The sequence below is a fragment of the Rhinolophus sinicus genome, linkage group LG05 (assembly GCF_036562045.2).
Source record: "Rhinolophus sinicus isolate RSC01 linkage group LG05, ASM3656204v1, whole genome shotgun sequence".
NCBI classification, from domain to species: domain Eukaryota; kingdom Metazoa; phylum Chordata; class Mammalia; order Chiroptera; family Rhinolophidae; genus Rhinolophus; species Rhinolophus sinicus.
In genome coordinates, this window is record NC_133755.1 from 178,384,077 (window position 1) to 178,397,645 (window position 13,569).

General features: G+C 42.1%; 1 protein-coding gene across 4 annotated transcripts in view; it reads right to left on the minus strand.

Moving 5' to 3' along the window:
* PRKN (parkin RBR E3 ubiquitin protein ligase) overlaps positions 1-13,569 on the minus strand; it is a 1,115,215-nt gene that overhangs the window by 156,343 nt on the left and 945,303 nt on the right. For all 4 annotated transcript variants that reach the window (XM_074333793.1, XM_074333791.1, XM_074333790.1 and 1 more), the window contains 2 exons: positions 11,503-11,564; positions 1,082-1,231 (listed from right to left, as the gene is read on the minus strand). In XM_074333793.1, coding sequence (XP_074189894.1) covers positions 1,082-1,231; positions 11,503-11,564 — 212 coding nt within the window. The remainder of the gene's footprint in view (positions 1-1,081; positions 1,232-11,502; positions 11,565-13,569) is intronic.

The window sequence follows — 13,569 nt, forward strand, 5'->3', positions numbered from 1 at the left end:
CTGTACTTTCTCGCTCAGCCCAGGGCTTTGGGAGTCCCACCGCAGGACAGATAGGAAGCCTTACGAAGGGGGACAGATGCAAACTAGGCACAGGGGACTCTGCTCAGCTAAAAATCAGGCCTGGGTAATGAGCCTCTGCCATCAACACTCCTTTCACAACGCCCCTCGTAAAGTTGCAATTTTAGAACACATCAATGTTTTCCCAGCAAAATTCAATAGCATTTTATAAGCATATGTATTTTCTTCCTTTTCCAGCCTGCATGAAATTTCACATCAGGATTATTCTCCATTTGTCATTTCAATTTATAAGTCAGTAAGCCTTTCCACCTTTGAGCTACATTTTCTCACCCCTTCACCAGCAACTTGCAGCTATAGATTCATTCGAGAAGCCGTGTAGGTCATGTTGGTTGACCTCTTTGAACAAACATTTCCCACATTTCTTACTCTGCTCCTCTAAGAGGCACCATTAGTTTTGCACATCTCAATTTAAAATGATTTTTATCACAATAACATTTCAAGTTTCACATTAATCTTCATTTTATTTCTTGAAATACTTAGGCAAACAATATCGCTAAGACATCACTGATGAGAAATTCTTTTTCCCTTTCACTCCTGTCTGCTTAAAGCCAACTCAGAAGAAATCACACATTTTTGCTCTGAATCAACTGAGCACTGGCAGAAAAGTTTAAAAGGCTGGTCTAGTGATTTACAATGTCTTAGAATAAACACTATGATAAGCAATTAAAGCTTAAAAATCTTCCCTTCCCTCCAAAAAAGAACCATTCTGTCTGTCTGTCTGTCTGTCTGTCTGTCTGTCTATCTATCTATCTATCTAATCTATCTAATCTATCTATCTATCTATCTATCTATCTATCTATCTATCTATCTATCTATCTATCTATCTATCTATCTATCACGTCTGGAATCCTATATAAGAATTTTTAAATCTATTTTCTTATACATCATTTGGAAGATGCCTGCGTCCAAATGGAAAATGAAAATAAAACACGTGTATCATCCCAGGCAATTTGCCAAAGCAAACGCACACGTAACCAGCACCCAGAGGTGCCGCGGTACTCACCCCGCAGCCCAGGCCGTCGCCCTCTTCGCAAGTGACCTTCCTCTGCGCGGGCTCCAGGAGCAGCCCAGCCCCGCAGCCCGGGCGGGGGCACAGCACGCCCCCCATGCGCAGCACGCACTCCTCGGCGCCGTATTGCTGGTACCGGTTGTACTGCACAAGGATAAATGGGTTGTAAAATTATAACACATATACTAAGATGTGTTGGTCAAGACACTAACTGTTGGTGCTGTCTGTGTTTCCTTGTTAATCGGCTTCAGTGAAAAACGAGGGGTGGGTAGATAAGATAGGGTCCAACATGGAGAAAGGCTTCCAATTCCAACTGGCAAAACAGATACGGTATTTATTCTCTGTATGTCTACAAATTTGTCCCCCAAAATCGATTTTCCAAAGTTTGTTTTTTGAAATACTGCTTCCATCAACTTCATTTAATATTCTTATTTCATACAATTTTAGGGAACATACGTATATTTCAAGTTAAGGACACTTTCAATGCATGATTAGCGATCTCATCAAGCAGGATGTTGTCACGCCTGCCTTCAGGAGTCCAGCGGTTTTTAAAACCATTTTGAAAACAGGTCCCAATAGTGCAGCCCACGGTAATCGTTAGCAGCCCGCACGATATCACTGAGCATATTCAGCTTGATGAAGAAGAGAATAATATTAAAGAACAAAATTTTCCTTTCATCATTATTCCTTTTTTTCCTGATAGATAAAAAGGGTTTCTATTTTATTACTGTTTTACAGAGAAAACACAGGCTTACAGTGTTTTGCCCAGAGTCGAAGAAACAGGTATGTTGTTTTTGGATATTCCTTTTTTTAAAAAAATTAAAGTTTATTGGGGTGACAATGGTTAGTAAAGTTACTTAGGTTTCAAGTATACAATTCTGTAATACCTCATCTATATATCACATTGTATGTTCACCACCCAGAGTCAGTTCTCCTTCCATCACCATATATTTGATCCCCCTTACCCTCATCTACCATCCTTCCCCCCTTACCCTCTCGTAACCACTAAACTATTGTCTGTGTCTATGAGTTTCTGTTTCTTCATTTGTTTGTCTTGCTCTTTTGTTGTTTTCAGTTTTACATTCCACATATTAGTGAAATCATATGGTTCTTGACTTTTTCTGTCTGACTTATTTCGCTTAGCATTGTACTCTCAAGATCCATCCCTACTGTTGCAATTATTCTTCTTTTTAAGGCATGATTTCTTTTATCTCTGATTTCAGTTCTTTGTGCTACTGCTTGGCTCAACTCCCTTTAATGGTTTCCCCAGCCTGCAGAATAAAACCCAATCTCCACAGTACAAGTTTCAAGGTCTTCCTGGTTGCATTATTCGATCCTATTCTCCTCTAAACTAGGATCAAGTCAAATGGATTTGCTCTGCTGTTACCTAATTTATGCAACATTTATTGAAAGCCACTTTGTGACAGACAGTACTGTAGGTGCTGGGGATATAGCAGTGAACAAAACTGACATCTCTGCTCTCATCCAAAAGACTGTAACAATAAATCCTGAGAGATTAGACTGTATAGTGCTTCAGCTGGTGATATGAGGGAAGGAGGATAAAAAATAGAGAGGAATAAACCCTAGGGAAGATGGGGATTACAATTTCAAAGAGGTGATTAGGGAATATGAAATGCCATATAGAGGAGCTCATTTAAGCAAACATCTGAAGGAGATTAGAAAAGCAAGCTGTGTGCTACCTGGGGGATGAACTTCCCCGGATGAAGATCCAGTCTTATAAAGGTCCAGAGGCCACAATGTGCTTGGCTTGTTTGTGGTGCAGCCAAGAGGCCAGTTGGTTGAAGTAGAGTGATGGGCAGGGAAACAGAAGAGATGAAATCAGAGTTAATGGGGATCTAGGCTGTAGAGGCCCCTGAAGGCCATTGCAAGAGCTCTGGCTGTAGTTCTGAGAGATATGGGAATCACTGGGGACTTTTGAATTGTGGAATGACATAATTTGACTAATCTTTTTAAGAGAGCCATCTGGCTGGTATGTTCAGAGTAGGCTCTTGGGGACGAGGATTGGAGAAGGAAGCAGGGAAGCAGGTAGGAGGTTATTTCAGTAATCCACCTGAGAGGTGGTGGTGACTTGAACCAGGAAGGCAGTGGTGGAGGTGGGCATTCACGGTTGCATTCTGGATATGTTCTGAAGGTACAAGAGGCAAAACTTTTAGGCATATTGGATAGATGGTGTGAGAGAAAAAGGAGTCAAGCATGAGTGTGCTATTTTTCCCTGAGAAGACAGAAGTGGGGCGGGGGGAGAGGGAGAGGGAGGGATGGAGGGAGGGAGGGAAAAAAGAAGGAAGAGACAGAGAGAGAGAGAGAGAAAGAGAGAATATACTACTGAGATGGGAAGACTTGCAAGAAGAAAGGGGTGTGTGTGTGTGTGTGTGTGTGTTTAGGAAGTTGGGGGAAGAAATCATTATTTCTATTGTGCTCATATTCCGTTTGACAACCTATTACACAGCTAAGTCAGAATGTTGAGTGACTAACTGGATATATGAACTTGGAGTTCAGGAGAAAGATGTGAGTTGGAGGTTCACATTTATAAGCCATAGGGACATGTGGAGCTGGGAAGGAATGGGTTAGCATCAGGCCTACTAACCATTTTCTTATTTTTCTGGCCCCAGGAAAGAGAGATGACTTGGTCAAACCCTCTTGTAAACATGCTAGTGGTACATTTATACAACAGCATTTACTAGAAAAGAGTTCTTATTTATGAAATACATTTAGCAGGAAATACTTGGTTTATGATTCCTTATGGTAAACAAACTAGAATATGTGAATTTATAGAAAAATGCTCTCTAGAAAATGTTGTAAGCTGTGTGATTATCAAGGGATAAAACGAAGATATTTTATTAAGTGGTGACTGATGAGACAGTTTATATAACAGAGAAATTTCATGTTAGTGATCATTTCATGAACTTCTCAGAGACCTGGTTTACTAAGTCTTGCCTAGAGTACACCCTAATGCCGAGGAAGGACCCGGGGCACGTTAAATGACTAGAGGAGGAAACGGCCATTTGTGTTGAATGCTATTGAGAAGCCAACAAAGATGAGGCCCAGAGTGCTTGGGTCCCTTCCGACCTCACTCTGTGCACAACCCCCCCTCTCCTTTCATGTATGTGCATCTCCTGAATCTAGCACCATATCGCGTTCACAGTTGGTACACAATAAATAGTTGTAGAATGAATAAATGAAATCTAACTCCGTTAAATGTCCATCAATTAAGGCACTCTAATAAAATAATCTATGGCAATGAGAATTAATAATTGAGTGATATAGGATGGTTTCACCTACATAAATTGTTTTCCTATTTTAAATAAATTTCTCTTAAGTAATTGGCTATTTTCTGATTTGATGACAGATTATTTATCTATTTAATTATTTAGGCAATTTTACTATTACAATAGCTTTCATCTAGGATGATGTTATGATGTTAACCTATGGACAAAGTCCAATAACACTTTAGAAATTCTTGCTGACTCCATTCATAGTGGTCTCAGATACTGATGGAACACGTCAGATCATGTTCCTCTTTCCATTCATTAGCTAAAAAATTTATAAGAAATTATTATATTCAATTTATGGTACACTCAGGAGCATTTGAGCATACAACTTCTTTTCTAAAGGAAGCACATTTTAACTTCTATGCTTGGTCATTTTTGATGATTAAAAAGTACAGTCAACATCTGAAATAAAACCTATGCCCACTGAATGCATTCCTTTTTTTTTTAACATTGTCAAATTTATGAGAAAAACATTTGACCTAGAACCAATAATGTGCTGGTAGTCACGGAACGTTTAATACCCTCAGGAAGTCATTTAGACAGGTAGTTATATTTATGTCATTAGCACAGATCTTATTTTGTTTCCTTCAAGATATGACCCACATTTCCATCGAATCCTTTCAACCACTTACTGGCACAAAGTTGAAAGTGCATTGAAGGAATCCTATTATATACTCATTGGAGAGTTGTGACAAATTAGCACTAAGTAGAACAGAGTATCTACGTTCATCTGAGGGTAAGATATGTACAATAGTGGTAAAGTGATCAATGAACCCCTAGTGGTAAAAAGAAACCAACACTGATCCGTTGATACTACTTGTATTATTTCCAAGGGCTTTTCTACTTATCAATATTGGATAGGATTTTATAAACTTGGAGTAACTTGGAGGAATGTGATGAATTTGTAATGTGGACTGGGTCGGTGTAGAATCCATTCTCAGGTGAGCTCAAGAGCAGCAAATTCTCTAAAAACCACTTACGCATTTTTTGCCTCTGGATCATACTGGGTGTCTGTATGTGTGCATATATTTGAAAATGTGTGGACATATTAATACTTACCTGCCAACTGATGATGTTCAGCTATTCCAAAGCTAGTTGGCAAAATCCTAGATACACTTTCATAAAGTGAATTATCCACAGATAACTAAGGTAAGTTAGAGTTGACAACCCAATATTTGTAAAAATTTTTGAAAATAAATGTTAATATTAACAAAGCATACTGCTCTACAACTAAGGAAAAATTTGAAAAAGATATTTCCTCTTATATTTCATCTGATTATAGTGAAAATACATTCCATTAGTATGACATATCTAGATAAAATCTCAACTCACCGCTATGGTTTATATTTTATTTATTTGGGGAGCAAATTATTCTGTCCTTGTGTGCGTGTGCTCATGGATTCTCTTAAGAACAGGAAATATTCATTTTAAAGTATAAAATTCATAGATGTTTCTAAGCTCATATTTTAAGAATATAAATAATGAGTCATAGGAGAATATAATCAAATAGAGGTTGTACTTTTGGTGGTTTGCAGGTCATTAGAAAGAGTTGGGTTGGGTAGAATATTGTTCTATAATGAAGCAAGGGTCACAGGTTCAAGTCCCATATGGGCCAGTTAGCTTCCCCTTTCTTTCCGGCCACTGGCTGCATGCTAAATACGGGTGGTCACCAGGGAGGGGTCAGGTTGGAAGGAACTGTGTCTCAATATCCCACACCATGAGAACCTTTCCAAAGACCTGTCCTATGTAGGAGGGCACACAGGACATCGTGATGCTTAATTCGCATAGTTTCATAAAACAAAGCAAGAAGGAATCTCAATTTTGAAACTGCAAGAAATTTGAAGTACAGGGGTATGAGCTAAAACTGAAATCTGAGAAAACTGGCAAATGTTCTGTCAAAATGAGTCACGGCTTGTCAGCAATCCAGGAGCTGCATGGCAGCCTTTCAAATCCTCTGAGAGCAGGGAAGGAGGCTGTTTTTGTTCTGCCGTGGAATTTCCCAGACTATCCTTTTGGGGGCGCTCAGGTACAACTTTATAAAAGAAACCTCAGCACAGGCTAGGGACTGTCTTGCTCTCCCCCCCTGAAATTCTGGCTGCTGTACCGTCTTAGCATACGCACCCGAGGACGCCCTCCCTGGCTGCTATCTCTTAATTCCCCCTTGGAGGAGAGAAACCCTGATCAGCCATATGGTGGACTGAATTACTACCCTGTACCACGTGCCCGTGCCAACCCAGCAGACGAATCCAGTCCACACTTCCCTGGGAAGTAACAGGTGAGGACACTGAATCACAAAGAAGTTCAGTCCTTTGCTGAACTTGACACAGGCAGGAAACCCACCACCCTGCATTGGAACTCAGGGCTGTGTGCTTAAAAGACAGCCTTTCCCCAATACCAGGCTGCCTCCACTTCCTTTCTTTGTTCCCCTTGTGTTAAAAACATTTTTTTTTCAGCTCACTAATCTTTGGTCATCATTTAGAAACGAATGAAAACCAGTTTATAACAGCACTTCCTCTTTGGATTAAAACATGTAATATAACTTTATAAGAGGAGCACGGACTTCTGATTAATCCATTTCCTCTTGCTGTGTCCTATTTTCTATGTATATTAGAATTTTTGCTTTTTAAAAACCTCCTTGAGTTTTCAGAAATCTTAGTTTTATTTTTCATCATTTGCAGGCCCTTTGCCTGGGGGAGCTGGTGACAGCCTCTGTGGGGGGCTTGCCACACTGCTGTGTGTATTCTCTGTTCTGCTGCTAATAATGTTTTCTGCACCCTGGACATCTGTCATCTACTGAAGAAGTAAATTGGCCAGAGAAAGGGCTGGACCTTGCTCCTTGCATAGAAAAACAATCATTAGGTGGCTGAAATCAAATGTGAGGAGGAAACAATTCAAACAACAACTAAAATATAATTAGAGCAACAGACTGTGTCCTGGATTGCAATTTATGATTTTTTTTTCTCTCCATTTTCAGATGTTTCAGATGACAGGATGCCAAAAAGTATCTCAACTTGCATTGGCTGTGGAATGTTCTTGGAAAGGAGGTCAAAACCAATTGATTTCTTAGTCCCTTCTCCATATACTTGTGGGAGAAGTCTTTTTTGGAGTATAAAGAGTATTTAAATCAATGACATTTTAATGTAGCACTGAATATTTGCAACATACATTGCAAGCCTATTTACAGGAATTCTAAGAGATGACTGAGCATTACTTTTCTACAAATGGAAAAGCCAAGTAAGAGAGACTAAAATGACTTGTAAGACCCATTAATATAAAATTTTCATTCCATCCAGTAATGTAAGTTGCCTCAAGCATCCGGAGAGAGCCTGAGAGTGGGACCAGCTCCTGGGGAGCCACCCCCATCCCTGCCACGGGCAGCACTGGTGGGGTGGGACTCTCTGCTTCTTCTCCAGAGCCTCACGTGACCATTTGTCCTGAGGCCACTAGGTTTTGTCACGTACCATGAGGATGGAAATATCCTGAGTGATGTGTCTTGTTTACATCAGTCACCAGTGAGGTCCCCGGCTGTTCTCTGGTCTGACCCTCAACCCCATGCACAGCTCTGCATATCCCTCTTCTCTACCCCGTCCTTCAGCTGCCCCAGCTCCTGTCCCTGAGCTGGGGATCTCAGGGTCAGTCGCGGACACTGCTCTGTGACATCAATCTACTCTCCTGTTTTCCTCATAGTTTTCATTATGGAAACTGGCTTATGCCTGAGGACACTACTTCACCTTCAGCCTCCTCAAATGTCTTCTCCACGGCACCCTTTGTGCCACCAAGGGCTCTGCAGGGCTCTCAGTGGAACTGCGTTCCTTTCTCCTTCTAAACCCGTCCAGTTTTGAATTCCAAACCATCAGGCTCCACTAGGGCCTACTTCTTCCTCTGCAGTCAGCTAACACCCACCTCCCTCTGTCTCTCTCATCCTCTCCCCCGACCCTGCCCCATTTCTTGAAGCTTCAGTTCCCGACACACCATAACTCTCTCCAGTTCTGCTCTGGTGACAATTCTGGAGGATCTCCGTGTCCACATTGGCGACATATCCAACACCCTGGCTTCCCGAGCCCGTGACCTCAGCTTCTCAGCCATCTTGTCCTGCACCCTCATGGCTGCCAACATGCCGGTCCTCCCCTGATGCTGTCATGGCTGAGCACTGCGCTACCTCCACGATTTCAGCATCAAGCATCATATCTTCGGCCAACACCTACTTTTCCAGCTAAACCTTCTACTACCCAAACTTGAAAATGTCTTTGAACCACTGTGACCTGTCACCAATGGATCCTATACCTTTCCCTATCCCACTGTCGTCTCATCCCACTTCTCTTCTTACCCGGCTAAGATCTCATGCTCGGTCATTATACTCTTTCCCTGAGGTCCATCTGCACCGCCTTTGCCTCTCTCGTGTTTTGTTTTCCTTGGAGGGCTGGCTAAACCTAACTCTCTGCCTCTTTTCCATCTGTGCCTACACAGTTGAATGTGACAGAAGAACACCCAGGCTGTTTGCTCTCACATCAAGTTTATTAGTTTCCAAAGTTTATTCACTCCCTACCCTCCTAGATGACAATCATTTCATTATCTTCCCCTCTCCCTATAAAACTTTCCCCCCATCTTCATTCTCTGCTTCCTATTTCACTGGAAAAGAGAAATAAGTTGTAAAAATCTTCCTGCATATTCTGCCTTCCCCATTGCAACGGGGGCGGGGGCGGGGGAGCTGCCCACACTCTTGTCTCTGGTGACAATTCTGCCAAGCCTACAGTCAGGGAGCTGTCGAGCCAAGGACATTGCCCCAGAAATTCTCCCCTCTCTCCTGCATCATCAGTGCCCCCATCTTCTACTGAATCACTTCCTTCAGCACATAAACATGGTGCATATTTTTCCATAAAAAAGAAAAGGTTCTCGATCCCACCTTCTCCCACTTGCAGCTACCTCATTTCTCTGCTTTCCTTTACAGCTCAATCCCTCAAAAGATCTATATTTGTTCTTTCCCATTCCTCTTCTTCCCTCACACAAACCCTACCCAGGCAGGCTCCGTCACCAGTAGACAGGTCAAGGTCAGCAGTGACCTCCAAATTCTGAACCCCAGTGCTCCATTTTCACCCTCATCCTGCGGGATCAGCATGGGACACAGATGGTCTGCGCTCCTCCTAGAAATGTTTTCTTCTTCAGCGTCCAGTTCACGCTCCCCTGGATTTCTTCCCACCACATGCCAGCTACACCTTATATTTTATAATCTTTTTACATAAAATAAGCATGACTCACCATCACTTCAGAACTACTGTACTTGCTTTATTCTCTATGTGGAAATCTCTTTTCCCAGATATCACCTTTTAGGTCTTTCCTCACATGTCACCTGATCTGCGAGAACTTTACGGACCACGTTATATAGAATTTCATCTCTCCCTCCAGCACCCTCTATTGTTCTTTGTGGTTTTATTTTTCTCTCTTGTAGTGATAACCATCTAACATAATATATACTGAACACGTTTGCACGTGTATGACACACACAGTTTTCCCCAAGTAGAATGTGAGCCTGATAGAAATTTCGTTTTCACTCCTCTGTCCCTGCAGCCAAGAATGGTACCTGGCACATGAGGAGTACTCGGTAAGTTCTGCCAAATGAGAGGAAAGAAGGGGGGAAGGAAGCATGGTTTTTCAGGAGCTACAGATCAATACTGCTGTGACACACTACGTTGCCGTGTTGTACAACTAATCAGTCATATTGGTTTTGATTATGGATGGATTAAATGTCTATAAGGATGAAAGTGGCCTGAATTTTATGCAAATCTAAGGAGATGATGATAGTTGGCTTCTTTCCCTACTAGTCACCCAGCGACTCTAAAACAAATATGGAAACAATGAGCAAATATTGGTACAAGTTAGAAAGAAGGCTCCATCATCGGAGCAGAAATGCCAGGGTAACCACCAGTGGTTCTCGCCTTAAACACCTCTCAGGCTTTCCCAGGAAAATGGCTGTGAGACAGAAGTGTTTTCATCAATATGTATGGTTGGGGGAGTTTGTTATTGACTCTAACCTGCAATGGAGGGTAATCGATTTTGTTTGTATTTGAATGAACATGAATGTCTCCTATTCTGGAAATTTGCAGTATGAAAATATGAAGGAGGCATACACAAACCTGTTAATTCAAGGAGCTGGAAATGATTCCAGTTTTTTTATCTTCCCCTAATTAACCCCTTACTGTTTTTAATCTCATGTTGGAATGGGCAGTCCAATTCTGCAACACACACTCACCAAAGGGAAACACACAAACCAAAACCCGTCTACGAAACTGAGCACCTGCATCTCCATGAGCAGGTTCTCTGGTCAGAGATGGCAAAGACCACCTTTGGGAAGAAACTCGGCCCGAGAGCGCAGTGTAGGCCAGCTGTCATGTTGTCAACCCTTTGGTGCATTTCAAGGATAACTTGACATAAAGATTTAACACTATAATATGGAGCCTGTAATTCCATTTAAGGATTAAGAGATTTTTTTTTAAGCAGTCAAAAGTATATGGGTGGGTGTGTACATATATGATTTCCAAATATCATATTCTATGTAATATATGGAACACGTGTATTATTTAGCACCCTGAATTATTTACTTAGCACATCTGTTTAAAGTCTGACACGTCTCACCAGCACAAAATAGCATTTGAATAATGTCCTTTAAATGGGACGTACTTTGTATATAAGTCACATGTTGACACCCAAACACCCAGAGTGACAGCGGCAGCAGTGAGATGTAGGTAACACACACAAAACACACAGATCTGGTGGAAAGAGCATGCACATCCACCCACAGACATCGTGTTAGGGCGGCGTGTGGAGGCTGATCCTTTAGGCATAACTCATCTCGGCACGGGTGGATGTGTTTGTTTAGCTGCCACTATGTCGTAGCTGCTTACTGGGGATGCTGGAGATGAAACGCTCTGGCAGACAGCAGATGTACCAATTAATCACCTGTCAGGTCTGATGGATAGAAGAGGAAGAAGACTGTCCTCACACATATGTCCAGCGTGGCCCTCTGCCCCATTTTGGGGTGCTGAGGGTCCAGACACACACTCTGCCTCCCTGGGGGGGGGGGCCCAAACTGTCTCATTAGTGTCTGTCTTTCATGAGAAGCTGACTCACCTGCTCTTCTCCAAGAATCCTGAAGTGATGGAGCTCTTTGATCAAGGAGTTGGGGCAGCCAGCTGGTGGAGAAAAAACGAATTACAAACACGTTATTCCCATTCTCTGTGGTAAAGTGCTCTTGCACAGTTGTCACTCTCCACAAACCAGTGTTGTGGTTTGGGGGGACAAAAACGCCCACCTCCGAAACACTTTCTACCCAGCCATTGAAAAGCCAGACCTCCGAGGGATTCCCGGCCAGGGCCTGGCCCCTACCCTGAGTGTTTGGGAAGGAGGAGCATGTGAGCTGGGGGCCAGGCCCTGTGTCCCCTCGGCTGTGACCTGGCCTTTGTAGGACCTTAGGAGATCGTGTCATTTCTGCCCATCCTGTAGCTTGGTTTTGATTATACCCTAATAAGCAGCCAGGATTTGGGGAGGCCAGATGGGAAGTGGGTGAGTAAAGGTTCATTTCACTTATTTGTCACATTCTCTTTCCGCCCCCTCCAGGAGGGGGTCCTGTACATTGAGAATGAAGATAGGGCAGATGGATGCCCCATCTGCATGGGACGAGGCTGTAGTTTAGAACCTCATCTGGGTCTTCTAGGAGGCGTTTTCAGCACCATACAGATCCTGGTGTCTTACGGAAAGGAGCTGGGAGACATCTCCTTGAGGTCTGCTCATCTCCTTGAGGTCTAGCCTGCAGCGGGAGCCTGTTAGAGCTTTTATCCGTTCTCTCTTCAGTTGTAAGAGAAATAAGCAAACAAATTCTCTAAATTCTCTCTTTCTCTCTCTCTCTCTCTCTCTCTCTCTCTCTCTCTCTACACACACACACACACACACACACACACACACCAGAACATGCTTGGTTATCATTTAAAGTATGTTTCATCCCTGTCTTTTTATCAGAATTAGTCCACAGTATTAGTTTGTAGTCATTTATAATGTTAACTCGGGAAACAAAATCGATATAAAAACCCGTTTCTTTGAGATAAGATCTACGGATGACATAATCTGTTGAAGTTTCTGCTAAGGAATTGGGTTGGATGGAAACGGGGCCGCAGCAATCACCGAGCCACTGCTTGTGTCACCGGTGCTGTCATGTGAGGATGGCGGGAGTACTGAGCATGTTTGCCAGGGGAGGGAGCTGTGGTCTTCACAGGGCAAACAGCTATCCTTTGCAAGAGACATTAGATTTGTTCTTTCTTCTAGAATGTAGGATTAAGAGCAACAGGCAAACATTACAGTGGTAGACGCTGGTTCAATATAAATAAATTGGTGCGGCCACCGTGGAAAACAGTATGGAGGTTCCTCAAAAAATTAAAAATAGAACTACCTTATGACCCAGCAATTCCTCTTCTGCTTATTTATCCAAAGAAATCCAAAACACTTATTCAAAAAGATATATGTTCACTGCAGCACTATTCACAATAGCCAAGATATAGAAGCAAGCTAAGTGCTCACCAATAGACAATTGGATAAAGAGAAGGTACATATATACAATGGAGTATTACTCAGCCATAAAAAAAGAATGAAATCTTACCATTTGGGAAAACATGGATGGACCTAGAGGGTGTTATGCTAAGTGAAATAAGTCAGACAGGGACAAATACCATAGGATCTCACTTCTATGTGGAATCTAAAGAACAAAATAAACAAACAAACCAGAATCAGACTCATAGATACAGAGCACAAACATGGTTACCAGATGGGAGGGAGTTTTGGGGGGGGGGCAAGATGAAAAGGTGAAGGGATTAAGAGGTACAGATTGTTTGTTACAAGTCGTCATGGGGTGTAGGGTATAGCATAAGGAATATAGTAAATATCATTGTAATAACCATGCATGGTGTCACAGAGATACTAGACTAATCAGGGGAGCTCATCAGAGAAAGTACATTCATTAAAAAAGAGAGAAATTTCTAATTTAAAAATGGCATAAGCTGCCTTACAAGCTAGTAACGGGGGATTTTCAAACACAGGCTAAATGACTATCCAGGATATTTCAGACATGAATTTGACTGGGTTGGTTCTAATTCTGAAATTCTTTGGTCATGTAAAATGCTGAAACATAGTTTTAGTTTTTGATATTAT